Source organism: Oryctolagus cuniculus, chromosome 3 (assembly GCF_964237555.1).
Source record: "Oryctolagus cuniculus chromosome 3, mOryCun1.1, whole genome shotgun sequence".
Classification (NCBI taxonomy): domain Eukaryota; kingdom Metazoa; phylum Chordata; class Mammalia; order Lagomorpha; family Leporidae; genus Oryctolagus; species Oryctolagus cuniculus.
This window is the reverse complement of record NC_091434.1, coordinates 151,650,623-151,676,636: the sequence shown is the minus strand read 5'-3', so window position 1 is coordinate 151,676,636 and position 26,014 is coordinate 151,650,623. Positions and strand designations below refer to the sequence as shown.

Here is a 26,014-nt window from a genome sequence, read left to right as displayed (position 1 = left end):
TGAACCCATGTAGGAGACCCAGAAAAAGCTCCTGACTCCTGCTTTGCATCAGCTCAGCTACGGCCATTGAGGCCATTTGGAGAGTGAACCAGTGGATGGAAGACCTTTCTCTCTGTCTCCCTCTGTAACTCTCAAATAAATAAAATTAAATATTAAAAAGCAAACAAAACAAAACACATTGTAACCTGTTCCTTGAAAGAGCAGTCTGGCAGGCCCTAGGGTTGAAGCGAAGCCCTTCTCTTTTCTGAAGGGGCCACATCCTCTGATGTAACCCAGGGCAGGTCCACACTAGGAGTTCCCAGCTATGGAGGAGAACCCACGGTATTTTCAAGTCAGCCCATCTCAGGTATAGTCTCCGAAGTGTAAAAATCAACACAGCATTAACTCATTAAGCCTCATTACTTTTACAATGACCAATTTTCAACGGAGCTGAAATTCTCTAAATTATATGTTTATCATCAACACTAAACTTTTTTTTTTCTTTCCAGAGATCAAATTGTTTCCTTGTCACTGAGGGTCATAGTACAAAAATAAAATTAATTAAAACACAGACAGGAATTGCTTATTTGAGTTTTCTTGTCTTCAGTAAAGACCATCATTAAGAGTCCTATCTGTTCAGTGAATCTGCAAGAAGGTATTCGCTTGCAATGGCTTCTAGCTTTCCATTCCAGGGGCTTAATGGGCCTGAATCCACCTGCTGTATGCACTGGTTCTACACTATAGTCCACATAAGTCCTGCTCAGCTTTGACCCCGCATGACAAGTCAGATAGGGTTATTAAGGCTGAGTCATATCACTAAGCTTTAATCAGTTGCTTTTAAACCATCTCACATGTGATTCACAGCAATACATATGTTTATCTCATGATGCAGAACTTGCATGCACACAGACATGAACTATGTGTGTGTATACAATCCTAACATTGACTACTGGCTTTGATACTACTTCTACCTAAGTGTGCTTCCAACTATCTTTTAAATGGCCATCTAAGCAAATTCTTGCTTTTGAATCTGGATCACCTTGTCTGGGCAATGCTGGGCTTAAAAAGGCTGCAGACACACTGACACAACACCACCTCCTTCTCTGTTTCTGAGTGCGACCTGAAAGTTCAGCCAACATAACCAGAACCTCATTAATCAGCAGAGGTTTTCCAGCCATTCCTCCGCGGATCTCACCACTGACTTAAAAAGTAAACCCTGCAAAGGAGCAAGTTCTTTCCTATTCTTATTGATCTTCTTGAAACAGTTAGCAGAGTGATCAGAACTGGTGACTTCAGGAATATCTGCTCTCTTAAAGCACCCCACACAGTCTGGGCAGGATGAGCCACTGCTTTGTGTAAGTGGCATTAAGGGGTCAGGAAACTCAAATCCAGAGAACAGAGATGCTCTGCTCCTGCTTGCAAGTCAATGGCAAACTGGACCCAAACTCTGCTGTGTGTGGCTCCTGCGCCACCATCCTGCACAGTGTCAACGGCCTCCCAAAGAGAAGCAGCAGCTCGTCTCTGCCCAAGAGAAAGGATGGCACATCCACAAACCCTCTGACAACATCTCTATGGCAGATGACTTCATGAAGGGGAGATCTGAATCGGAGAGGGTGGGAAGGCTTTCTTGGACAAGGGCTGCTTGAATTGATATTGAAAGAACAAGCAGCTTCCAACTCGGCCAAGAAGAAAGGGAAATGCATTCAAGGCAGAAAGCACAGCACATGCAAAGGCCAGGGGCACAGAGCAAGAGGGAAGAGCCACAGTCATCTTGGAGCACTGGGAGGGCCACAGGGCCAGCCTCGAAGCAGGCAATTTTATTTTGTTCCTCTTCCGTAGGAAGACAGAAAACCTCCTGAAGTGTTCAATATCATGTCTTGGGCCACCAGGTTCAACAGAGGAGAAGACAGCCTCACAGATTAGATGAGACCAGCAGGGAGGAAACGCTAGAAGCAAGCTACATGTGTGCTGAGGAGAGAGCTGGGAGCAAGCTCTGCCAGCCAAGCCGCGGGAAACAGTCCCACCGTGGCTCTGCAGGCTGCCCTGGAATGCCCAGAAAGCACTGCTTCGGGTTCAACACTCAAGTCCTGCCATCCTCCATACGGGCTTCACTCGCATACAAGCTCTCTCCAGCAGGGTCTGGGTCTTCCTGGAGAGAAGGCTCCCTGCCCCCCTTTCCAAACATGTCTGCGCTCATTTGCCCACATGCTGGGACATACGGAGTGAGGGGACTTTGAAACATCAGACAGAACACAAGGATAACGGAGAAGGAGAGAGGGAGAGAGGGAGAGAGGGAGAGAGGAGAGAGGAGAGAGGAGAGAGGAGAGGGAGAGAGGGGAGGGAGAGAGGGGAGAGAGGGAGAGAAGGAGAGGGAGAGAGGGATAGGAGAGGGAGAGAGGGGAGAGAGGGAGAGGGGAGAGACGGAGAGAGGGAGAGAGGGTAGAGGAAAGGGAGAGAGGGGAGAGAGGGAGAGAAGGAGAGAGGGAGAGAGGGATAGGAGAGGGAGAGAGGGGAGAGAGGGAGAGGGGAGAAACGGAGAGAGGGAGAGAGGGTAGAGGAAAGGGAGAGAGGGGAGAGGAGAGGGAGAGAGGAGAGGGGAGAGAGGGATAGGAGAGGGAGAGAGGGGAGAGAGGGAGAGGGGAGAGAGGAGAGGGAGAGAGGGGAGAGAGGGAGAGGGGAGAGAGGAGAGGGAGAGAGGGAGAGGAGAGGGAGAGAGGGAGAGAGGGAGAGGAGAGGGAGAGAGGGAGAGGGGAGAGAGGGAGAGAGGGAGACAGGAGAGGGAGAGAGGAAGAGAGGAGAGGGAGAGGGGGAGAGAGGGGAGAGAGGGGAGAGAGGGGAGAGAGGGAGAGGGGAGAGAGGAGAGGGAGAGAGGGAGAGGAGAGGGAGAGAGGGAGAGAGGGAGAGGAGAGGGAGAGAGGGAGAGGGGAGAGAGGGAGAGAGGGAGACAGGAGAGGGAGAGAGGAAGAGAGGAGAGGGAGAGGGGGAGAGAGGGGAGAGAGGGGAGAGAGGGGAGAGAGGGGAGAGAGGGAGAGAGAGGGAGAGAGGGGAGAGGGGAGAGAGGGAGAGAGGGAGAGGAATGAGGGCAAGGGCAGGGCAACATGCCACACTCTCCGACTACAGTTCCTCAGAAGCAGTCGTAATTCAAAACAAGCACACAGACTAAACACAAACCCGAAGGCACCCACTTTTCAAAACCACCATGAGCAGCTAAAACATTTAGAGAAAATTTCAGACAATGAACTTGCTTTCCCAGGGGGATTTCAAGACGAGAAACTGTTTTATAGCCACTCAACTTAAACCTCACTGACAGCCAGCACTGAGGGTCTCTAAAGGATGCCCCATGATTGGGCGGGAACTCCCATACTCTCACCTTCTGACCAACCTCTGTTAGGACAGAAAAGCAAATACCACTCAAACAAGCGAGTCCCTGTTAGTGGATGTGCCTGGTTCCAGACTGAATCAGACTCTGGAATGCAGTTACCAAATCCAATTTATATTCTGAGATTGAACGGTAGCAGACACACTTCTTTAAGTGTGAGGCCAGTTTCTCTGCTTCTGTTCCCATCCCTGCTGAGCCATCTAGCCATTGGCTATTCGTCCCTTCACATGTCAAACACAGCTCAGATGGAGGAAAACATTCTGATGCTACCAGGTAGGAAGAGGAGTTTCAGGGCCAGGACTGCCCCAGGCAGTGTCACAAGGCCTATCCCCAGACCCTGTGGGGCAGGGTCCCAGGAGCTGGGGCTCCCCAATCTTTACAGTTCCAGTCAGGGTGCCAGAACGGCATGTGTCCCAGGAGCTCTGCCAATTCCTCTCTCTCCTTCACTTTGTTGTCGCTCCCCCTCTTCGTGGAGGAACGACACAGGACCCTGCGCTGTTCTTTCGTCTGCTCGGCCCTCCCCGGGTTTGCTGCTGGTTCTTCCCGGGTTGGCTACCGACCCTTCCACCTCCGTGGAAGGGCAGTTCCCCCTGGCCGCATTCCCCACTTCCGCAGGGGAGCAGCACACCGCCGGCCGGCTCTCTTGGGGGCTGCACAGGTGTTCTTTCAGATAGATGTTCCCCTTAGATGTTCCTTTAGATGTTCCTGGTGCATGCCGTTTCTCTCCTCCTTTATAGTCCTTCTCTGCCAATCCCAACTCGGCTGCCCACACGCCGAGTACGCTGCTCTCCTCCAATCAGGAGCAAGTCCTACAGTTTATTGGTTGAACTGGAGGCAGCTGTGCAGAAGCTGTTTACTTCTCTCCCAGCGCCATATTGTGGGAGAGCAGATGCATAGAATAAGTCTTAATTCTAGTAACTCAGTCTAGTCCGGATTGCTCCCCACAGATCCCCCTTTCTTTTTATTTTTTTGCGTTGATACGCGCCTGTCTTCGGTGCCCCGTGGCACACACTCTGCTCTGCTTGCTAGAGTTGCCACAGGTTCTTACAAGTCCTATCAATCAGGCAAACCGAATCCGGGTCCTCTCTTCGCCATGTTGTGAGGAGGTTTTTAGGCGCTGATGCGTGCCTGTATTCGGTGCCCTGCAGCGCATGCTCTGGTCGAGCTGCTTGCTGGTGCTTACCGCCTTAATCAGGCAGACCGAATCCAAGCCTCCTAATTGCTGTATTGTGGGGAGGCCTTACTGATGTTAATTCGTGCCTGTCTTCGGTGACCTGCGGCGCATAAGCTGCTAGCCGCCCGCAGGTGCTCATCGCCTCACTTAATCAGGCAGACCGAATCCAAGCTTTCTCATTGCCATGTTGAGGGGAGGCCTTTCTATTTCTCTATTTCTCTATCTCCGGGCATTCCTATTTCTCCTATTTTACTTCTATCTTCCAGCATTCCTATTTCTCTCATTTTACTTCTAAACTTCTGTCTCTCTTATCCCCGCGGCTTCCCGGCGGCGCTCGCCCCGAGGCTGCTTCTCGGCACCTCGCCCCGCGGCAGCTTCACGGCTCTGCACGGCTTCCCGGCGCCTCGCCCCGCCGGCGGGCTCCCGGCTCTGCGCGGCTCGGCTTCGCGCGCACACTCCGCGGTCTCCATGCCCCTTCGCGTCTGAACCACGGCCTCGCGCCAGCCCCGCATTCCCTATCTATTCACGCCCCGTGCTCTCTCTGCACGCGGCGGCTTCCGCGAATGTTTCCGCCACCACCGGCATTCAGTCCAAGTTCCCCGGACTAACCTGGCGAATTTCAACCTGGCGGCCCACGTCTCTGCCTCTGGTTCCAGATCTTCGCCTCTTGCTCCCCGGGGTGACTTGAAGAATTCCAAGGTGGCTTATATCTCCGCCTCGGCCTGCACTCGCGGCTTCATCCTCCCTAACATTTTTCTCTACCCGGTATGTTTCCTTAAGTTTTCTTCCGACAATATTCCTCTCATTTCTCCTGGCTACTCCCCACAGTCCGTATCCGAGTCCAAGCCTCCTCCAGGTTTCACTTTCGCTTTCAATCTCCTAGCTTCCCCGCCATAGTCCGCATCCGAGTCTATGAAAGCTTTCACTTTCGCTTTCAATCCTAACTTCTTTCCCACAGTCCGTATCCAAGTCTATGCCTAGGCTTTCAATAGCTTCTTCCGGCACCTTTCTCGTCCGGCTTTCCCCTAGGCTCTTCGCTAGTCTCTCTCTCCGGTATTTTCCTGCTTCTTCCCGTTTCTTCCCTCCTAAGTTTCCTATCCGTCCTAGGTTTCCTATCCGAGTCACGGCACCATTATGTCGCTCCCCCTCTTCGTGGAGGAGTGACACTGAACCCTGCCTAGGCTTCATATCCGAGTCACGGCACCATTATGTCGCTCCCCCTCTTCGTGGAGGAACGACACAGGACCCTGCGCTGTTCTTTCGTCTGCTCGACCCTCCCCGGGTTTGCTGCTGGTTCTTCCCGGGTTGGCTACCGACCCTTCCACCTCCGTGGAAGGGCAGTTCCCCCTGGCCGCATTCCCCACTTCCGCAGGGGAGCAGCACACCGCCGGCCGGCTCTCTTGGGGGCTGCACAGGTGTTCTTTCAGATAGATGTTCCCCTTAGATGTTCCCTTAGATGTTCCTGGTGCATGCCGTTTCTCTCCTCCTTTATAGTCCTTCTCTGCCAATCCCAACTCGGCTGCCCACACGCCGAGTACGCTGCTCTCCTCCAATCAGGAGCAAGTCCTACAGTTTATCAGTTGAACTGGAGGCAGCTGTGCGGAAGCTGTTTACTTCTCTCCCAGCGCCATATTGTGGGAGAGCAGATGCATAGAATAAGTCTTAATTCCAGTAACTCAGTCTAGTCCGGATTGCTCCCCACACTTTGTGTTCAGGACTCCCTCATGTCCAGGATCCAGAACTCTCCTCCCAAGACCTCGTCCATTGTCTACGTTCAGCACAGAGCATGCGCTCTGCTTTGGTCCCTCTTCTTTCCTCCGGAGTCACAGCTATCGCACTTGGACATCCATGTCTTGTCGGCCACTTTCCATCTGGGTGTCTGGGCTCATGCAATCTTGGGGAGGAATGAGAAGGAGAGTGTTCTGTGGATCTAGGGTTCTCGCAGGGACAGGTGGAGAAGGGGAGCCCGGAAAGTGGTAGCAACTCCCCAGTAAAAGCAAATGGCAAATTGTTTAGAAAGGGAAATCCAGATCCTCGGACGAAAACACACACAGGATGCATGTGCTTGTATGTAACGCTGCTGTGATGAGCAAAAATCACACACTCAGAGCTCCAGGAGAACTAACAAAACAGAGAACTGTGAAAAGGTAGATGGGTCATAAAGGAGAGTCAAGGACACTGTGATCTGGTCCCAGAATGCCACCATGAATCCAGTGATTTCAGAAGTCAGTCTTCTCTGGGCTCCAGCTAGATAATGCAGGAAATGAACTAGCTCAACCCCCAAGATAATTTCTAATCTAAAACTGTGGTTGCAAATCAGGTGTCAGATTCATTTGATCTTAGTTTAGCTATTATTTCATATAGTCACCTGCTCAAAGTTTAATTAATATAGAAAGTAATTATTGGAAAAACGTATAAGTTAGAATCATTTGGAATTCATTTGGAGGAAGAATATATAAAGTATGCACAGGAAACAAAAGACAAGTAATGAGAGATGAACCTTACTTCTGTGCAAGTAATTATTTCAACTGCAAATATGATCTGGTATTCCCTCAAGAGTCAACACTTGGTGCCTAAAAACACATGTTTTTTATAAGCTCACAAGTCCCAAAGCTGTCTCCTCCATGTAATTTTAGTAACACTTTCTGGCCAGCATCAATACAAGGATATGACAGATTAATTTTTCTTCTTCAGCGTCCAAGAAAACAGGTCCTTTGGATTGACTATATTCGGAGAAATTACAGTCAGGCTTTGAGAATACCTATCAAGGTTCCCCAGAAAAATAAGAATGATTCTATGAGTATAATATTTGGGGCTGGTGCCGAGGCTCACTTGGTTAATCCTCTGCCTGTGGCGCCGGTATCCCATATGGGCGCCGGGTTCTAGTCCCAGCTGCCCCCTTCCAGTCCAGCTCTCTGCTGTGGCCCGGGAGGGCAGTGGAGGATGGCCCAAGTGCTTGGGCTCCTGTACCCACATGGGAGACCAGGAGGAGGCACCTGGCTCCTGGCTTTGGATCGGCGTAGCGGCCATTTTGGGGTGAACCAATGGAAGGAAGACCTTTCTCTCTGTCTCTCTTTCACTAACTCTATCTGTCAAGTAAATTTAAAAAAAGAAAAAATGAGTATAATATTTGTACCACAACACCAGCAACAGACAAATAGGACTTTTAAAATGTCCTAACTTCAGGCTCCTGAAACTGAATTTATATTCCTATAACTTGTGCCTCCAAACACCCCTATTTTGCCCCTTTTGCTTATCTGAGAGGAAGAAATGGGAATGGAATCAATTTCTCCATATTCATCATTTCAAGCAACCAGATAGGCTGGCAACATTTCAGGTGACCCTCTGACCCAGAAAAGGGTATTGCATGTCAGATACTTTAACAGAAAAGGAAAAAAGAATATGGAACATCTGGTTTTTCAAACATGATCTGAGTTGAGTTTGAGACAATTTGGGTCTGGAAGATATTATGCAGTATTCAGGATGAGATCATCTGATTCAAGCAGTTCTTATAACCAAATTTCCCTCTGGAGCAAGGAATCATATGTGGTTACTAAACAAGTAAGTGTAGTTAAGACATCTTTAATCATTTTGGAATGAAGTGGACCAAGGTAGATTACACGAAATATATGAAGATACTTCAAAGTCTGTGGTAAAATGGAATTGAAAGGTACATTTATTTTGGTTCATTTTTAAAATTCATGCTTATTACAGGGTCTTCAAAAAGATCATGGAAAATACATATATTTTCTATGAAAAATTATGTATGGGCTCTGAATATTTTGGACCCAAATAAGTTAAACTTATTTTTTAATTCCACATTTTCCAATAATTTTTTTTAATTGTGGGGAGGGCAAGCAGGAAGGGAAGGAGGTTGGGTGAGAGAGAGCTCTCCTATCTCCTTGTTCACTCACATTCTGTTCACAAAAGCCAGGTAGGCCAGGCTGAAACTAGGAGCTGGAAACTCATCAGAAGAGTGGCAGAGATCCAACTCCGTGAGCCATCCTCTGCTGCCACCCAGGGTGCACATAAGCGAGAAGCTGGAATCAGCAGTGGAGCCAGCCAGCATTCAAACCCATGCACTCTAGTATGGGATGTGTGTGTATGTTTGTAAGCCTCCAAAGCAGTATCTTAAATGCTATACCATTCGCAACCGCCATGAACTTTGTAAATAACCTTTACCAATTCTTCCTCTCTGGGCGTCTGTGTGTGTGTGTGTGTGTGTGTGTGTTCATGTGTACGTTTATCTATCACTCACACATGCATGTATATTCTTAAAACCCCTTTGAAAAGTATTTTAGGTCTTGCTGACACAGGTGAACATCTTGGACAAGGGAACTATGTTTCTAAAAAACTCCTCTCACACATAATTCTCTTAGAAACCCCACCCATCAACATCTTTTGATTAATCTGTAACAAAAGATTCTAAATTGTTTGAAATTTGTAGTTTGTGTCATTTCCCAATCTTTTGCACTACCCAAAGGGGGAGGGGAGTTGCAAGAGGGTAGTTTACACAGAAAACCAAACTTAAGTGTGGAGAGAAGCTCTCTTCAACTTTTATAGTTTGCCAATTTTCTTAGAAAAGAATATAAATAATTTGTTGTGGTTAAGAGCTATAATTAATCATTCCTAACAAAACTGTTAAATTTCTTTTTCTTCATTCATAATAATAAAAACTTCCATCACTCACTGAAATACATGAGAGGAAGATGAAGACAGAGTATTACCCCCTGACCTGGTGACCCATGCAGGGCCCAGAGGCCCCCTGATCCTGCTTGTTATGCTCCAAGCCCTGCTGTCTATGTTCTGAAAACACCACCCATCCCCCTATTCCAGTGATTACATTCAAACTCTCATCATGTCAGTAGGAGGGGACCACAGTCTCCTAACAGGTGAGAACACAAAAAATGACATCATATTATTGTCCCTCAAATGATTTTAGTAAAACTAAAGTTGATCATGAATTCCCCTTGTTAGATGCTTTTAGTGAGTTCAGTGAATTCCATTTTCCCAGCATGGCAGAGAAGGTACTTAGAATCTTGCCATCACCTCTCCCCTCCTGCCACTCTCGACTGTTAGCACAGTCTTCCCTCTGCCTGGGTCTCTGGGCCCCTCTCCAGCTGCGCAACCCTACCCTCCACTGGGCCAACAGACCTAATTCTAACGGCAGTTATTCTGATGCCTTTCTTGACCTCTCCCCAAAGAAGTTCTGGATTCCCAAGGGTCTTGCTACATAGTCTATTATTGAGTCCTTCTTTACTACACTGTGATTGTTTGCACATCAATGGAACCCCATTGCATTGTATGTGAGATTTATAGCAATGCTGGAAAGTTTGATTTACTTAAATTACTTTAATTCTCAAAAGATCTTTAACAGCATCGTTACCCCCAAGGAACTTCCACTGCTTTTCACTAAGACTCTGAAAAGGGCTGTGTGAGGAGCTGCAGCTGATGTAGACTGAGCACTTATGTTTCCAGGCATGGTTCTAAGTGTCCTGTGTGTACTGTCTCATTGTATTCTCCTAACAACCCCGTCAGAGTCTGCTGTTTCCACACAGATGAAGAAACTGGGGCATCGAGTTGTTACCTTGCCCCAGGTCAAATGAAGTCCAAGGTGTCTGTTCTTAACCACCAGTGTCTAAACATAGGACATGACCTGGAAAGACCCTGAGTTAAATATTGTTTGCTAAATCATCCTGAATAAACAGAATTATCAATATAAGACCAAAGAATGCCAGCTCCAGAATAGAATCATCAATTAAGGTCTTCAGTTGTCAGGGCCGCCAGCCAAAAGAAGCAAACAGGGACACAACTCTTCACTACAGATTCTAGAATTCATTTCTGCAGCCCTACAAGCATCTCTATTCTGAAATCCACTATGAGCAGTTTATTATGTAAATAATCACATACAGACTATTCTTTCAGGAAAGAAAAGGAAACTGGTGGTCCACTGGCCTAAATATTTTATAACAGTATAACTTAAGTCAGTACCAGTAAGTTAGCGACAGAGAGGCCACCACTGAGGCCCTTTGTCTACAAGGATCTGAGATTTAATCAGGTTGCCACAGATCGCCTAAGACATTATTAATGGCAACATGTGAAGAAGAGCAGACGCAGATCCTGTTGATTTTCTGGAAAACTATGATGAATTTTAGTCCTGTTAGGACATCTTGAAATTATATATAATTATACTTAAAAAAATGAGCACTGTGGGTTGGGATGTGGGGGTAGTAAAAATACCTTAGCCATCATTTGTTAAGATGCCATATTACCTGCTAGCCCCCATATATCCATCATCTCATGTAAGCCTCAACAGCTCATGGAGAAGGTATTATCCCTATTTCACAAATAAGGAAACTGAAACTTGGAGAGATTAAGTAATCTGCCTTATTACCCAGCAAGCAAGTGGCAGAGCTGAGATTTTTTTTTTTTTTTTTAAGATTTATTTACACCAAAACTGATGAGCTGAAAATAACAGAACATCTATCTCATAGTTCCTATAGGTCAGGCAGGGATCTGGGAATGGCTAATCAGGAAGGGCTGGCTCAGGACCTCTAAATTCGCAACTAAGGATCAGTGAAGGCTGCAGTCATCTCCAGGCCCAACTAAAGGGAGACTTATTTGAAGCTCTCTCCTATGGGCCTCTCCACATGGGTGCCTTATGATATGGTGGCCAGTTTTCTCCAGAAAAGTGAGGATCCCAGAGAGTTTGAGTACCCAAGTACAAGCAACAGTGCTTAACCTTGGAAGTGACACCAACACTTCTCTCATATTTCATTGTTGGCAGCAACTGACCAGGTCCAGCCTGCACAGAAGGGGAGGGAACTAACCAGGGGTTTGAATATTACTAGGAGGGAGGATGCCTGGGGACCACCCTAGGGCTGCCTACTACCTCCTCTTTTCTGTTGATTTTAAATTCAAAGATTTGTGAGGAGTCAGGCACATTGCCAATGGAGGGAGGTATACCAGGTGCTTATCTATCACGTTGCTTATATTTTCCACTTCAAATACGTAAATGTTTCTTTACCCAAACAGGCATCCTAAAACACAGTTTTGTTTGTTATGTGTAAACCCTCTCATTCCTCTCCATTTTTTAGTTGTTCACTTGGTAAGGACCAGGAAACTTTCTTCCAGAATACAGGGTAGATTATGCTTTTAGATGCTACATCTCATACTCTTTCTCAACATATACACACTTACACACACTTGTATACACACATACATAATATACACACGTACATAACATGTATTCATGTTATAGAACAGCCACAAACCAGACCACAAAATATCATATAAAATACCAGGCCTGATTAGCAAGATATTGCCAGAAACACATTGAAAATTTTCAGAATTTCTCTGATGCACTGTAGTCCTTCCTAAAGAACACAGAAAAAAAAATGGAAAAAGATTTGCATAAACTTTATTCTATCATTTAAGTCCATCCAGAGCTGAATTAAGTAAAAGAAAAACATATACAAGTATACAGCACTGCTTTGTGATATCAGGATGCAAATAACTTGATTCATATTAGGTAGCATTTGTAGGCGCAGCTCCTAACTTTACTGGACTACTTATCTATTCAAAATCTAACACATCCTCACAATGTGATCAGGGATAAAATATCAAGGCTTTCTTTATTTTGAATGTCTGCAACTACTTTTGGGAAGCAAATGGCCAAATGAAGTACATTCTGTTTACTCAATTGATGCTGGTTCCTTATATACATTTCTCAAACTATGATAAAATTATATTTACATGATTACATAAAGAAGTCACTTGAAATGTTCACCAGGAGAATATCTATTCTATGAACTACACTCATAAAAGGCCTCCTCTGAAATCTGTTACTCTGGGGAAAAAAAAGGATGCTATAAAGATGCCACAATTAATAGGCTGTAATTGTGACTGAAACTGCTTCTTAATTAGGGCCGGTTCCAGGAAGGCTTCTGCAATGGCATGTGCGTGCACAGAGCCCTCACAGCCTCCCATTTATTAGCTCCAAAAGGAATTCTTAAACTCTGACTCCAAAGGTAGCTGTAGCAGTTCCTTAAAGGAATTCGCATTGTGGCAAACATTCCTAATTTGGTCCTGTGCCACTTACCTCCACAGCTGGGTCTAATGAGTGGATTCCACAGACAGCTGCACATGGAGAGGACTTTATTAAGACTCTGTACCCTAAAACCTAAACACTGCCATCACTCTTGCCATGCCTTGGGGCTACACTATAATTTCTTCCAGAGTAACCCCCTTATAACACACTGACGAGAGCACAGGAGGGTGGCTGCACAAGGAAGTGATTTACTGCCGCTACTTCCCTCCTACTTGGAGCACAAGCAGGAAAAGAGGCTAAGGGCAGGTGTGTTTTCTCACTGGAGAGAAGGGAATGCCTTGTGGCACTGGCTGAGACAGCTAGTAGGGGAGCCTGACCATGGGGAGCAGGAGCCTTTGAAAGAACCTGGAGAGTACAGCCCAAAGGAAAGGTGGCATAAAAAACAGAAAACAGTATGCAAACAGACAGTCCTCTCATTCTCCACTTCCAGGACTGGCTTTCAGAAGCACTGAGAACAAAAGCAAAGACTTACAGCAGGCATGGAAATTAGGGAAGGAGGGCAGAGATGCAGAATCCTACTGACAGCTCCTTAAACTTGCTTTCTTATTGCGTGCCTAGCTTCAACACACCTTCCCTTACCCTGGGAAAACTGAACGATGTTTGTAGAGCGTGCTACATAAAACCTAAGAGCCCTAACTCATTTCTGAGCCATCCTTGACTGATGATCTATTAGGGGAGTTTGCACCCCTTCTTGTTTTATATTTAGACGATAGCATGAGGATTTCCCCACTAGAGAAGTCACACAGCTGTCATTGTAGAGTTGTCCAAGTGGTTTAGGGGAAGGAGACAAGTTTAAAAGCATACAAACAACAAATATTTACAAGCAGGATTACATCTGGATTTCATTTTCTTTTATCTGATGAAACCACAAGCAGAAAAATCAAAATTAGATTCTTCTAGATGAGCAAAAAGGACCCACTTGCCAGTCATCAGCGGTATTCAAGAAGCTACGGTACACTGATTCTGGAATTTTTTTCACATGTAGATGGGGCCATGAGAGTAATTCAGAGTGAGCACAGCCTCTTCTTTGCACAGCTTTCACTGTGGGAGGCTAAGGAGACCGATACCCAGCACGGAGCAGCTGCAACTCGCTGCCTACCAAACCACCCTTAAACACAGTGGTGGACAACAAAACCATTTATTCTGTAGTTACTGATGGTGATATTCTGCTCACACTTCTGTAGTTTGGTATCTGGCCTGTGTTCTCCAAATGCTTCCCTGTTGGTACTAAGGTCTAGCGAACTAAATAAAATAAATAAAACTGATAGATAGCATTACTATTTTTTTTTTTTTTTGACAGGCAGAGTTAGACAGTGAGAGAGACAGAGAGAAAGGTCTTCCTTCCATTGGTTGACCCCCGAAATGGCCACTATGACCAGCAAGCTGCACCGATCCAAAGCCAGGAGCCAGGTGCAGAATCCGGCGCCCCAACCGGGATTAGAACCCGGGGTGCCGGCACCGCAGGTGGAGGATTAGCCAAGTGAACCGCGGCGCCTGCCGATAGCATTACTATTAACACCGATGGAGTAATTGCTACCTCAGGCATTGTTCTAGGTATTTACACATCTCGTTTCATCTAACCTGACTAATCCAATCAAGAGGTATTGTCCATGTTCCACAGATTAGCTGCCTGAAGCTGTGAAGGCTAAGAAACTTGTCTAAATGACTGGGCAAATACCAAAGCTGCCTTTCAAACCTCCATCTGGAAATGTCACGATCTGCCTTTAAACTCCCTGTTCCACCAGAGTGGGCAACAGTGGTCATCTGGCTTAACTGCATTGTCCTCTGCAATGCATTAATTGCACTGACTCCACGAGAAAAGTGCCTCTGAATAACATCTCTATTCTTTTTATCTGTGACATCTTTTTAAAAATGTGGAGTTAAGCCACCCAGATGTGTGTTGCCCTCTCTATTCGTTTAAATTCTGCCTATTTCTCTCAGGATAACTTTATCCCATTACTAATGGCTGGGCACAACACACATCATCATTTGAATATCTGTGTAATCTATTTTCAATTTGTTGCAGTATGCAAAAGGTCAGATTTGGTAACTCCCCTTCAAACTCTAGGGGACTTGCCATTTTCCACAACAGTAAGTTCCTACACCTCTTCATGCAACATGGAGGTCACATGGCCTGGTTGGAATGAATCTGGAGAGGGCTGGATCTCAAAGCTAACAAATCAGTCACTAGACTGAAAAGTACACCCTCTGAAAATCAAGTACAGGGTTCTTGTGCAAGACCAATTTTCCCTCATAGTTTCTCAGAAGTGCTAAACAGTCCCTTGCTTTGAAATACCAGTAGTCTGTGGTACTGTACAGAATACCATCTCAGAACAGACCCTTGATACATGAAAAATCTTCACAAAAGAATCTTCAGGTCCCCACATTATCCCCACCAGAACACATGCGTCGATGAAGTAATGGCCCAGTTCATTATTCCCATGTATTACTATTGATATCCACAATTTGCCATAACCTCATAATTGCTAGTCTCCTTGACTTTGGGCTGGAACATGTGGCTGCACTGTCAAAAGAAAAGGCTGACAGAGTATATGCTCCACTTTCATGCTTCAGGTACCCAGTGATTTGAGGAGGCTGAAAGATGTGGCACCAGTGTGGACCAGTGCGGTCCCAACCTATGCTCCGAGCCCAGCCCAGCCTGCACCAGCCAGACTCCATGGTGAAATTTCTTCCTCTATCTTAGCAGATGACAACAATGGATAAAATAATAATCAGAGCTAGGATGGAGAAGTAGATGCTCAGCAGTGGACTAGACAGCCGTACTAACTCAGTGAGATGCTTCCTCAATCCAAACCTGCACACTGGGACAATGGCAAATCACAGCCAATCATCTACTTTGGCTTTGCCGTTAGAAAAGTCAAAACTGAAGATGTTATTGGTGTGAATGCTGGCATGGGTTTACTGCCTTTTCACAGTCTCATACTTTTGGTTCATGCTATTTATTCTTCATGGAATTCGTTTTTTGCCTTGTGAAATCTTACTCTATGGGAGTTATTTCCTCAAGAAAATACTCTCAGCCCACCCATTTAATTACTTTTGATTCTCACACTCTGAAATAGTTACCTGTACTCCTACTATGGCAGTGCTATTCGAAACAGGTGGCAGCCTGCAGACTGCTAGTCACCAGTCTGTGATGACATACATAAAGAAACTGAGAGTAAGCAACCAGGAACTAGTAAGCACTTAGCAAATGAATTTTATGTCTGCAACATTCAGTAATTTTAATTGGATCTGTATTTATCTTGTCATAGGAATTAATTTTTATTGTTTTTAAAAATATCTGCCCAATTTTTTTGCATGACAGATTTTTCTAAAAAAATATGGGAAGCTTGGTGTGTTTAATTGTGACAAAAATACTAATATGAGATGTTAATAGGGGAAATGGGTGAGGGATATATGGGAACTCTTTACATTACCATCTCACAATTTTTGTTTTGTACATTTAAATCTATATGCACTTACTTCATTCAGTCCAGCATTGTTGTTCATTTACATATCTGTCTTGCCCGCTAGTTTTCTTTCTTTCCCTCCCTTTTCTTCTTTTTTTGACTAACCAAAGCTGACATCACAATGTTTTGGAGGATACAGGTTCAATAGGTGATGTGAGACTAGGAAAAATGAAGTTTAGATTCTGTCATCTTAAATTGTACTTTTTAGATTCTTTGTGAATAACAAAGGGTGACCTTTGTGCAGCCCTAGGTTATTTTTATCATAGGCCAGTATGCCATAAAGGAAGAAGCCAGGTACTTTGTTTCTGATTCTGTGACTCATCCTATCAATGCCATCATGGTGTTAACATGAAATCATAAAAAACACCAATCCACCTCCCATCTGCATGATTGCTTTGCAATGAAAAGCGACTTTATCATCAGTTAAAGCCAAGGGCAAGTTCACTGTGGCTGAAGACCTATTGACAGACTCAGTTCCTGGTATGCATGCTCAGCTTTCTGTCCTCTCTTTTTTTCTTGCTAATTTCATTGTGCCATGGGCGCGGACAGTTTTCACAGTGGTCAGGATGTCACTATCATAAACACAGGCCGAGTCATTCACAGTTTGCGAGTGAGTCAGCGCTTGAGATTGAACATATTTACACAGGAGTAGCCTTCTGGCAGTGCAGCCGATGAGAGCTCAAAGATTCCCACCAGATAAGCCTGCTCAAACCCAGGCAGCACCCCAGTCTTTGCAGACCACCCATCAGAGGAACTGGTGGTTCTAAACTGCACTCTTGTCCTTTTGTGACTATGACCAAAGGAAAAGCAGTGAAACTTAGAAAATGTGTCATAGGTACCCTTATCTCTCTAATTCCCAATTGTTTAAGCAGGAAGGTTAGATAGGGTACTCAGGAAAAAAACGATGAAACTACAATAAATTTGACTGTACATGGGATCGTCAAAGACTGTAGTTGGGTAGTTGAAAGGCATAATTTCTGAATTTAATCTTCTAACAGTGCTTGGGACAAACTTTAATACACAAAGAACCCTGGTGAAGTTATTAATTATCAACTTATTTTTCTTTAAAATCTTGAAAATCTTTGAGGTTTTGAAACCTGTTTTTAATTTGGTTAGTCCTCAGTTTCTGTTTTCCTCTCCTTGAAAAAGTTGATTTCACGGCTGGCACCATGGCTCACTAGGCTAATCCTCTGCCTTGCGGCACCGGCACACCGGGTTCTAGTCCCGGTCAGGGCGCCGGATTCTGTCCCGGTTGCCCCTCTTCCAGTCCAGCTCTCTGCTGTGGCCAGGGAGTGCAGTGGAGGATGGCCCAAGTCCTTGGGCCCTGCACCCCATGGGAGACCAGGATAAGTACCTGGCTCTTGCCGTCGGATCAGTGCGGTGCGCCGGCCACGGCAGCCATTGGAGGGTGAACCAACTGCAAAAGGAAGACCTTTCTCTCTGTCTCTCTCTCTCTCACTGTCCACTCTGCCTGTCAAAAAATAAAAAAAGTTGATTTCACAATTCATAATTATAGAAATTTCCCAAACATCAACACCTTGTAAAAAGCAAAATAATTTCCTCTATGTTCTGCATATTAATGATCTAATACACAGATTTTTAAAAATCATGACTTCAGTTACCATGGTAGCTGTTACCAAACAAACGCTGGCAATGATTGCAAACAGGAAATCCAAGAATGACTCCTGTATGCGGCATCTCTAGTAAGGGAAAACACTTGGTTTGTGTACTTTATAGGTGTAGGTAATTATAAGTCATATCCGTTTATGATTTTTTTCACATTTCTAACACATAAAAGCTGTCTTCTCATTTCTTTTCTATTTGCCATTATTTAAGATAAATGAAATAAGTATACTAAATAAAAAGTTGGCACAACCAGGAGCCAAGCCCAGAAATCACCACCAAAACTACCCACTGTCAGTGTTAGAAATTTAGTACACAGGTGACCTCAGCGCTCACTGCAGGCATAATGCCAGCATGCTTGCTTCCAAACATTTACTTTGTGATTCATTTGGTCTCACACACAATAATGTAATTTCTGAGATACAAGTGTAAGTGCCGGCATCCCATCTGGGCACCAGCTCGAGACCTGAGTGCTCCACTTCCCATCCAGCTCTCTGCTATGGCCTGGGAAAGCAGTAGAAGATGGCCCAATTCCTTGGGCCCCTGCACCCACATGGGAGACCTGGAAGAAGCTCCTGGCTCCTGGCTCTGGATCAACTAAGCTTCTACCAATGCGGCTATTTGGGGAGTGAACCTGCAGATGGAAGACCTGCCTCTGTACCTCTGCCTTTCAAATAAATAAATCTTTTTCTAAAGCCTCTTTTTATTTTTAATTTAAAAAAACTTTACTTATTATTTGAAAGGCAGAGAGAAAAAGAAAGCTTCCATCATTTGGTTCACTCTCCAGATGCCCACAATGGCCTGGGGGCTGATGTCAGGAGCAAGGTACTTAATTCAGGTCTCCCACATAGGTGGCAGGGATCCAATACTTGAGCTGTCACCACTGGAATCCAGGCATTCTGGTATGGGATGCAGTCATTCCAACTAGCGTCCCACCAGGAAGTGAAAGGCTAGCCCCAGAGAGCCCTCTTATTAACTCCATTACACACTGATCTTCTGTGGTGGTTATTTCTTGCTCATAATGCTAGGCATCACTCTGGAACTCCATGACAACCTCAAGAGAAACCTGATCATTTTGGTGCTTGCTATTGCTTCTCAACAACTTTTCTTATATAAAGGATGAGAAAGTAAAACAAATAGTTCTCCTAGTAGTTAGAGTTTAATTTTTTTAAGCTGCTGGCTTCTTAGCTAGCTGGTCCGCCATCCCATGGCACTTTGAGTATTCTGTTGCTAGGGGAATGAAGTTTAATCTATCCTGGTACTGAGGCAGGCTTTCTATCAACTATGGAGTTCAGCAGAACAAACTCTTCTGAAGCCTAGCCGTGAGTGCCACTCTCACAGTTCCAGATGTCACTGGAAGAACTTCCAAGACAGAGGTGCAAGGCTTGGTCACTATCACTCAGCACCATATTAAATACCTGGGAGGCAGCATCACCACTGGCTCCCAAAATAAGTTGAGAAGTTGGAAGAATCCTAGAAGATAGAGTCCAGAATATTACTGAAGCTTACGCAACCCCTTCACTTGTAAAGTCTCCCAGAAATTCCTTTGCATAATACTTTCACTTTTTTTAAAAGACTTTGTCACTTCCCAAAAAGGGTGGCAACTTACATCAAAAGGCATATATACAACATGGAAAACCTATAAATATTGAAAACCATTAGACTGGTACTTTTATTAGACTATAAACCACTTCCTCAAATACAATTCGTTTAAACAAATGAAAATGAAATACACCATACTTTTTCTTTTTATAATGCATTATTAATTCAATATACATTGACTGAGCAAGACAGGCTGGTTGGGAAAAGAGGAGGGACTGTGCAGATTATGGTTCATAGTAAGGTTCTCTAGTTGTAGATTAAGCTATCTGAATTTCAGCTTCTTGATCTGGAGAATGGGGCCAAGGTCTACTTGGTAAGATTGTTTTGAATAGCAAATGAAGTATGCAAATAGATATGAGGACATCTCTCAAGCTCACAGTCCAGATAAGAAGATAAAACAACAATGGACACTGAAATCTAAAGGTGATGAGTGATGAGTGCCCTAAGAAATAACATGCTTTCAGGGCCAGCCTCTGAAGTGCCCACATCCCATATGGATACCTGTTCAAGTCCTGGCTGCTCTACTTCTGATCCAGCTCTCTGCTATGGCCTGGGGAAGCAGTAGAAGATGGCCCAAGTGCTTGGGCCCCTGTGCCCGTGGGGGAAGACACAGAAGAAGCTCCTGGCTCCTTTGCAGTCATCTGGGGAGTGAACCAGAGGATGGAAGACCTCTCTTTCTCTCTGCCTCTGCCTCTCTGTAACTCTGCCTTTCAAATAAATAAATAAATCTTTTAAAAAAGAAAAAGAAAGAACATGCTTTGGATATTTAGGGAAAAAAATTTTCCACCCAGATGGGACAAGAAGAAAGATTTCCTAGAAGAGGGCGGAGGTAAAAGTCTCCATTTCTACTTCATAAGATAGCACAGAAGAGCAAAATCAACAGAACACCTACCACAATTTCCTTCAAAGTAATATTCAGGGCAAGTAAGAGAAAGCATTTTCCGTAAACAATGTAAGGAACCACACCCCAGGTTAGAAGGGTAAGAGTCTAGCTGAGGACCACTTCACATTTTTCTGTATTTGTTCTGAAAGACAGAAACCACCTCTAACGCCAAGCCCTGGTTGTCTTGTCCTTCCTTTGCCCCCAGCCTTGCTTATGATGCACAGTAAAAATTGCTTCAATGATGCTTGCAGGCAAAAATAGCATTGAGCAGTAAATCCCACTTTGACCATGGGCCCACCTAAGAGAAAGGCTCATTCTTATTTCTAATGGAAATGATTTCTGTGGTTCAGTACTTTTTCTAATTGCAACCACTTGGTTTCACTATGCTTTTTTGGCTGATGACAGAAGCTTTTAAAACAGATTTAGATAGAGACACAGTAGAATTTTAATGACCTACAACCTTTAGAATGCATCTCATTTCTTAAAAGTAAAATTAAATAAGGAAATAAAGGAATACTAAGAAAAGTGTTCAAGATGTTAAGATGCATAAAAAGAGAGGGGCTAGAAAGGAGGCAAAGTGAATAAAGTAAAATCAAAGCCCTGCAGCAATTCTGGGCAGTGTAAGCGAAATTACTGGAGTTCTCCTTGTCTCTGGTATGATTTTAAAGAAAAGAAGTGATTCTCACGGGAGAGTACCACAGAAAGGAAAGAGGAAAACAGCTGGCCGAGGGCCAGGACTTACCATTCACCACAAAATGAGACTCTGTTTCTGCCTCTCAAAGCCCATTGTTTTTCCCAAGCAGACAAGGACTCTCACAAAGTCAATTACAACAAGAAACTTAAGACTTAAGGAAGAGGACTTGGGTGAGTAGCTCAGAAGACAGCGCAAGGACATACAAGTCAAATTCTGTTCTAAAATATTATTAAAACAGAAACTCTGTAAAACCAAACTATCTCCCACATCCTAGCAACAGCTCACTCAAGTCAAACAAAACAAAATACAGCAAAATCTAATAATAAAATCCCCCTTATTTGTGATGGTGGGATTTAACTGGTAATAAATCCAAATTTGCGCAAAGGGTGTTGACATCACTCCTTTTCTAAATCAAGAATCATAATAGAATCATCCACCCAGACCACTGTGTCTTTATCATGGCTCTTTTAATTCTTTCTACACAAAATGTTAATGGAAAAAATAACTGTTCTTCTGCATGGAGAAAATTCCTTATGAAATCAACAATGCAAGGATTCTAGAAGGGAAAAAAATGCCACACATTGTAAAACAGAAATCAAGTTTAGTTTCATGTAAATGGTTGTGTCTTTGTTTCTTTCCTGTTCCAATTTCTTTTTCTTTCTTTTTTTTGGGGGGGTGGGGGTGGTTTATTTATTTATTTGAAAGTCAGAGTTACAGAAAGAGACAGATTGTGCATCTGCTGATTCACCCCCCAAATAGCTGCAATGGCTGGAGCTGGGTCAGAGGGAAGCCAGGAGCTTCTTCGGGGTCTCCCACATTGGGGCAGGGACCCAAGCACTTGGTCCATCTTCCACAGGTTTCCTTCTCAAGAGCACTTGCAGGGAGCTGGAGCGGAAGCAGAGCAGCCAGGAAGCAGAGCGCTGCACCCATATGGGATGCCAGCACTGCAGAAGGCAGATTCACCCACTGAGCCACAATGGCAGCCCCAACTGCTTTTCTTAAGTTTCTCCAAACTATTATTACTTTTCTTGTGTACTCAGATCAAAAAGAAAAGAGACTTGAAACCATCTAGGTGTCAAAGAAGAGTGAGAAAGTGCTGCTATGAAATCAGAAATACTCTGGTATTGTTTCCATCTTTGGGTGTCTTAGAAAGCAATGTCCTAAGGAAATACACATTTCTTTTTGACATTATGGCTATAACTGTGAAATACATTCCTGAGCTCTCCATACTCTTTTGTACTGGGAAAGTTTACCCCTTTGTACTGGGAGACTTCTTGTCCAACTCACAGAATGTCAAGTCTGTCAAGGTTCCTTCAAAGGCAGGTGGGACATAGAAGCCAATGGGCAAGTGTAGGGTCCTTTTGGTAGCTTCCAATTTAACGGCTGGATCACCATCAGTGACAAGGTAGTCAACGGCATGCAATTATCTATAAAAGCTGTAAATTTAGGGAATCTGTTTTCTTGGCGGTGGGGGCAGAGAGGGAAAAGGATTCAGAGGTTGATTCCGGTCGGAAAGATAACATTTTAAAGTAAAGAGGGGATGGAGGATAAAAATTAGACCATCAGTAAAGGGCACTGTTTATTATAACTCACATTGGGAACTTTAAGGAAACTATTTATAAATAAATGTCTGGATTTTTCCCTTGTAAGCATACAAAATTCTTGACTTTGGACCTTTTCCCTCAAAATTACTCCTTGTCTCCAAGTTTGAAAAACTCTTTTAGATGCTCTTTTTTTTTTTTTTTTGAATAGGCTTTATTTATTAAAGTAGCAAAATTGGGAAACAAATACAAAGCTCTCACAGATTTCCTATCCCCAACATGCATAACCTCTCACACTATCAAAATCCCACATCAAAGTGGTAATTCATGACAATCTTTGATAAAGCACATTAACATCATTATCCCCAAAGTCCACACTTTATACTAGGATTCTCTCATGTGTTGTACATTCTACAGGTTTTGACAAACATATAATGGAGTTTATCCACCATTATGGTATCATACAGAAGAGGGACACCGCCTTAAAAATCCTCTGTGCTCCACCTATCTATGTCTTCCCCTCCCCTAAAGAATGCTGACTTTTACAAAGTAGTTTTTCTATCAATGCTTGAAAGCAAAGGTAAGCTGGGCCTCAGCTCAATAGGCTAATCCTCCACCTAGCGGCGCTGGCACACTGGGTTCTAGTCCCGGTCGGGGCACCGGATTCTGTCCCGGTTGCCCCTCTTCCAGGCCAGCCCTCTGCTGTGGCCCGGGGAAGGCAGTGGAGGATGGCCCAAGTGCTTGGGCCCTGCACCCCATGGGAGACCAGGATAAGTACCTGGCTCCTGCCATCTGATCAGCGCAGTGCGCCGGCCGCAGCGCGCCGGCCGCGGCGGCCATTGGAGGGTGAACCAACGGAAAAGGGAGACCTTTGTCTCTGTCTCTCTCTCTCACTGTCCACTCTGCCTGTCCAAAAAAAAAAGCAAAAAAAAAAAAAAAAAAGCAAAGGTAATACCGTCCACATTCTATACAAGTATAAATCAAATACCGCTTACCGACTTGAAAACAAAACGAGAGCAGTGTTCACCAACAGAAAGCTAACTAAGCAGCAAACAAAAGTGCTTTCCTAGTGGCAGGCGAGAGTAACCAAAATATGAATATTGTTTAAAACAAAAAAGAGAAAGAAACCCAACAAGAAGAAGGAGAATGCCCTTTCCTAACTTTCCTAAGTTAGGTTTTCCTGGTTTGAATTCCCTTTGGAGCGTGGATTTTAGTCATAAGGAACCAGGAAACTCCTCTCTTCAAGCTTTCACTGGCCAGAAGCTTCCTAACACTGTGCATTCGTGCACGTGTTCTGATATAATCCCCCACCTGTGCGTAAGACGGAATTAGTGCTCAGGTCCGGAACTTTGACTTTAGGAGATAATAAACCGGGGACCTTTCGCGGTCAGGAGACGAACATGATGTTTTCTCCATATCTTCTCTCTCTGCTAACACTTCCTTCCCTAGCTGATAGGGGCACCAGCCCCCCCTAAATTGACCGCAGAACGTTACACTCGACTGTGACATCGGCGTTCCTTCTGAGTCACAGTCTGGTCCCCCACCCCTTTCTCCCAGGCGACGCGGGGGCTCCCCGCAATCGGGGAGCGGCCCCGATGGGGCTGGGGGTCCCGGCGTCCAGAGCAGCCGGTGCGGGCGCCGATGGCCATCAGGCAGAAGGCTCGCTCTCTGAGGGAGAACTCCCTCCCTAAGAGGCAGGCAGCGCCCTCGCCCCCAGTCATCACTTAAGGAGTTATCAGCAGCGCGCGTGCGAGGGCAGAGCCTTAAATCAGCACTCACTTCAGAGCGCCGCGGGCGGCTGGCTGGAAGCCGCGGCAGCGCCCCTGAACCCCAAGAACCAAGCTGAACTTCCTCAGACAGGAAGAACAAGTGTCACGGGGTCGCCGATCTCCTTCTTCCCTTAGGGGGGCAGAGGGGCTGCACAAACATCTCCAAGAAAAGTTTCAAACACCTCCCGCCGCTGGGACGTGGGGGACCCCCAAGGGCAACGACCCGCGCCCCCCATGCCCACTCTCCGCCGCCTCTGGCTTTCGGGAGAGCCCGGCCGCCCGGCACTTCGTCGTCGACCCGGAACCCCGGGACGGGTACTCGGACCCCGGAGATCCGGAGCCCGGCGGCCCGCGCGCCCCAACCTGTCCGGGCTGCCAGCGGGCGACACCGCCGGGGGAGTCGGGGACGCGCCCGCGCAGGTGAAGTCGCCCGCAGTCCGCCACCGCGGCCCCATACCTTCTTCATTTTGGCGTCCAGGTCCATGTTTGTGGGTCAAGAGGGGGCGTCCTCCTCCTGTCCGGGATCTCACGTCCAGGCTCAGGTGGCCTCCGCTCCGTCCCGGCACTGCGGGATCTGCCGGGACTCCGGCGCCGCCGCCGCCGCCGCAGCCACTCGCTCGGCGCCGTCGAACTTCCGCCGCCCAGTCCGCCGCAGGCAGCCTGCGGCGGGGAACCGGGAACAAAGAGTCCCGAGGAGCCAATGGCAGGCGAGCAGCGCTAGGCCGCCGCCAATCAGCGAGCGCCGCACGCACCTTCGCGGCCCGAGCGCCGCGCAGGCAAGGTGAGGGGCGGGGCCGCGTCCAGGGCGGCGCCCTGCGGGGCGTCCGGTAACCCTGACCGGGTGTGCGTGCGTGCTCTGGAGGTCTGCGGAGCCACTGGTGGACAAGTGGTGGCCAGCCTGCCGGTAGCCGGAAGCGGGAGCAGAGCCCTTTCCATTTTGACGGCTTGTACCTGTGTGCTTGCCCGTGGCCTTGGGAATCGGGTTACCTCATGCTGATTGCTTGGTTTATTTTCAAGGCAAAAATGAAAAAAAAAACAAGCAAACAACAAACAAGCAATGAGAGCGTTTGCGGTTTGGGACTTCTTGTGGAAGTGCAGAGATACTCTTTGGAAAAAAGCTTTTCTCCAGAGTTCCAGACACTGGCGAGGACACGAACACGCCCAATGCGACTCAAGTTCGTTTTCTTGGTTTCTGAGCGTGAGCACCTGAGGAGCAGGCGGTGGCATTCCCCGCCCCTGCCCTGTGAAAGGGTGCCGGACGGCCCTCGTGTCTGGAGCGTGGATGGAGCAGTAGCTCTGGGTCACTCACGGAAGCCATGGCAGTGAGTAACGGACGGGCTCCCGGGGCTTCTGCAGTCTGAGCACTTAATCCTGCAGGACCTGCCTCATGCCATAGCCTGTCGGGCCTCGCCAGCACTCCTGAGTCTTTATAAACAACTTCTCCAGCATGTTTTGGGGACAGAAACACCGTATTTTGACTAAGAAAACGAGCAATTTTCTTCAGTTTGTATTAATAGAAAAAAAGTGTCTTCCTAATCCATCACCTACTTTTAATAAAAAACCAAAAACAAATCTCAAACAATGTGGATATTTGGCTCCAGATGTCTCTTCACTTTACCCTGGAAAATTCGTTTTTAGTTAATTCTTTCAACCCTTTGCTTCCTTGGTTGTTAACACCGTTCAACGGAGTATTGATTTATAAGGCGCCTGTGTTTCTTATCCTATTAAAAACCAAAAATGGAATCACTCAGTTGAAGTAAAACTTTCATATCTCATTTTCCTAAATCATT

General features: G+C 45.8%; 1 protein-coding gene across 5 annotated transcripts in view; it reads right to left on the bottom strand.

Moving 5' to 3' along the window:
- The window catches only part of TES (testin LIM domain protein), a 43,197-nt gene extending 18,171 nt beyond the window's left edge, over nucleotides 1-25,026 (bottom strand). The window contains exon 1 of one of the 5 annotated variants that reach the window (XM_051847984.2): nucleotides 24,682-25,026. In XM_051847984.2, coding sequence (XP_051703944.1) covers nucleotides 24,682-24,708 — 27 coding nt within the window. In that variant the 5' untranslated portion in view covers nucleotides 24,709-25,026. 5 annotated transcript variants of the gene reach the window in all.
- Nucleotides 25,027-26,014: the final 988 nt, after the last annotated feature.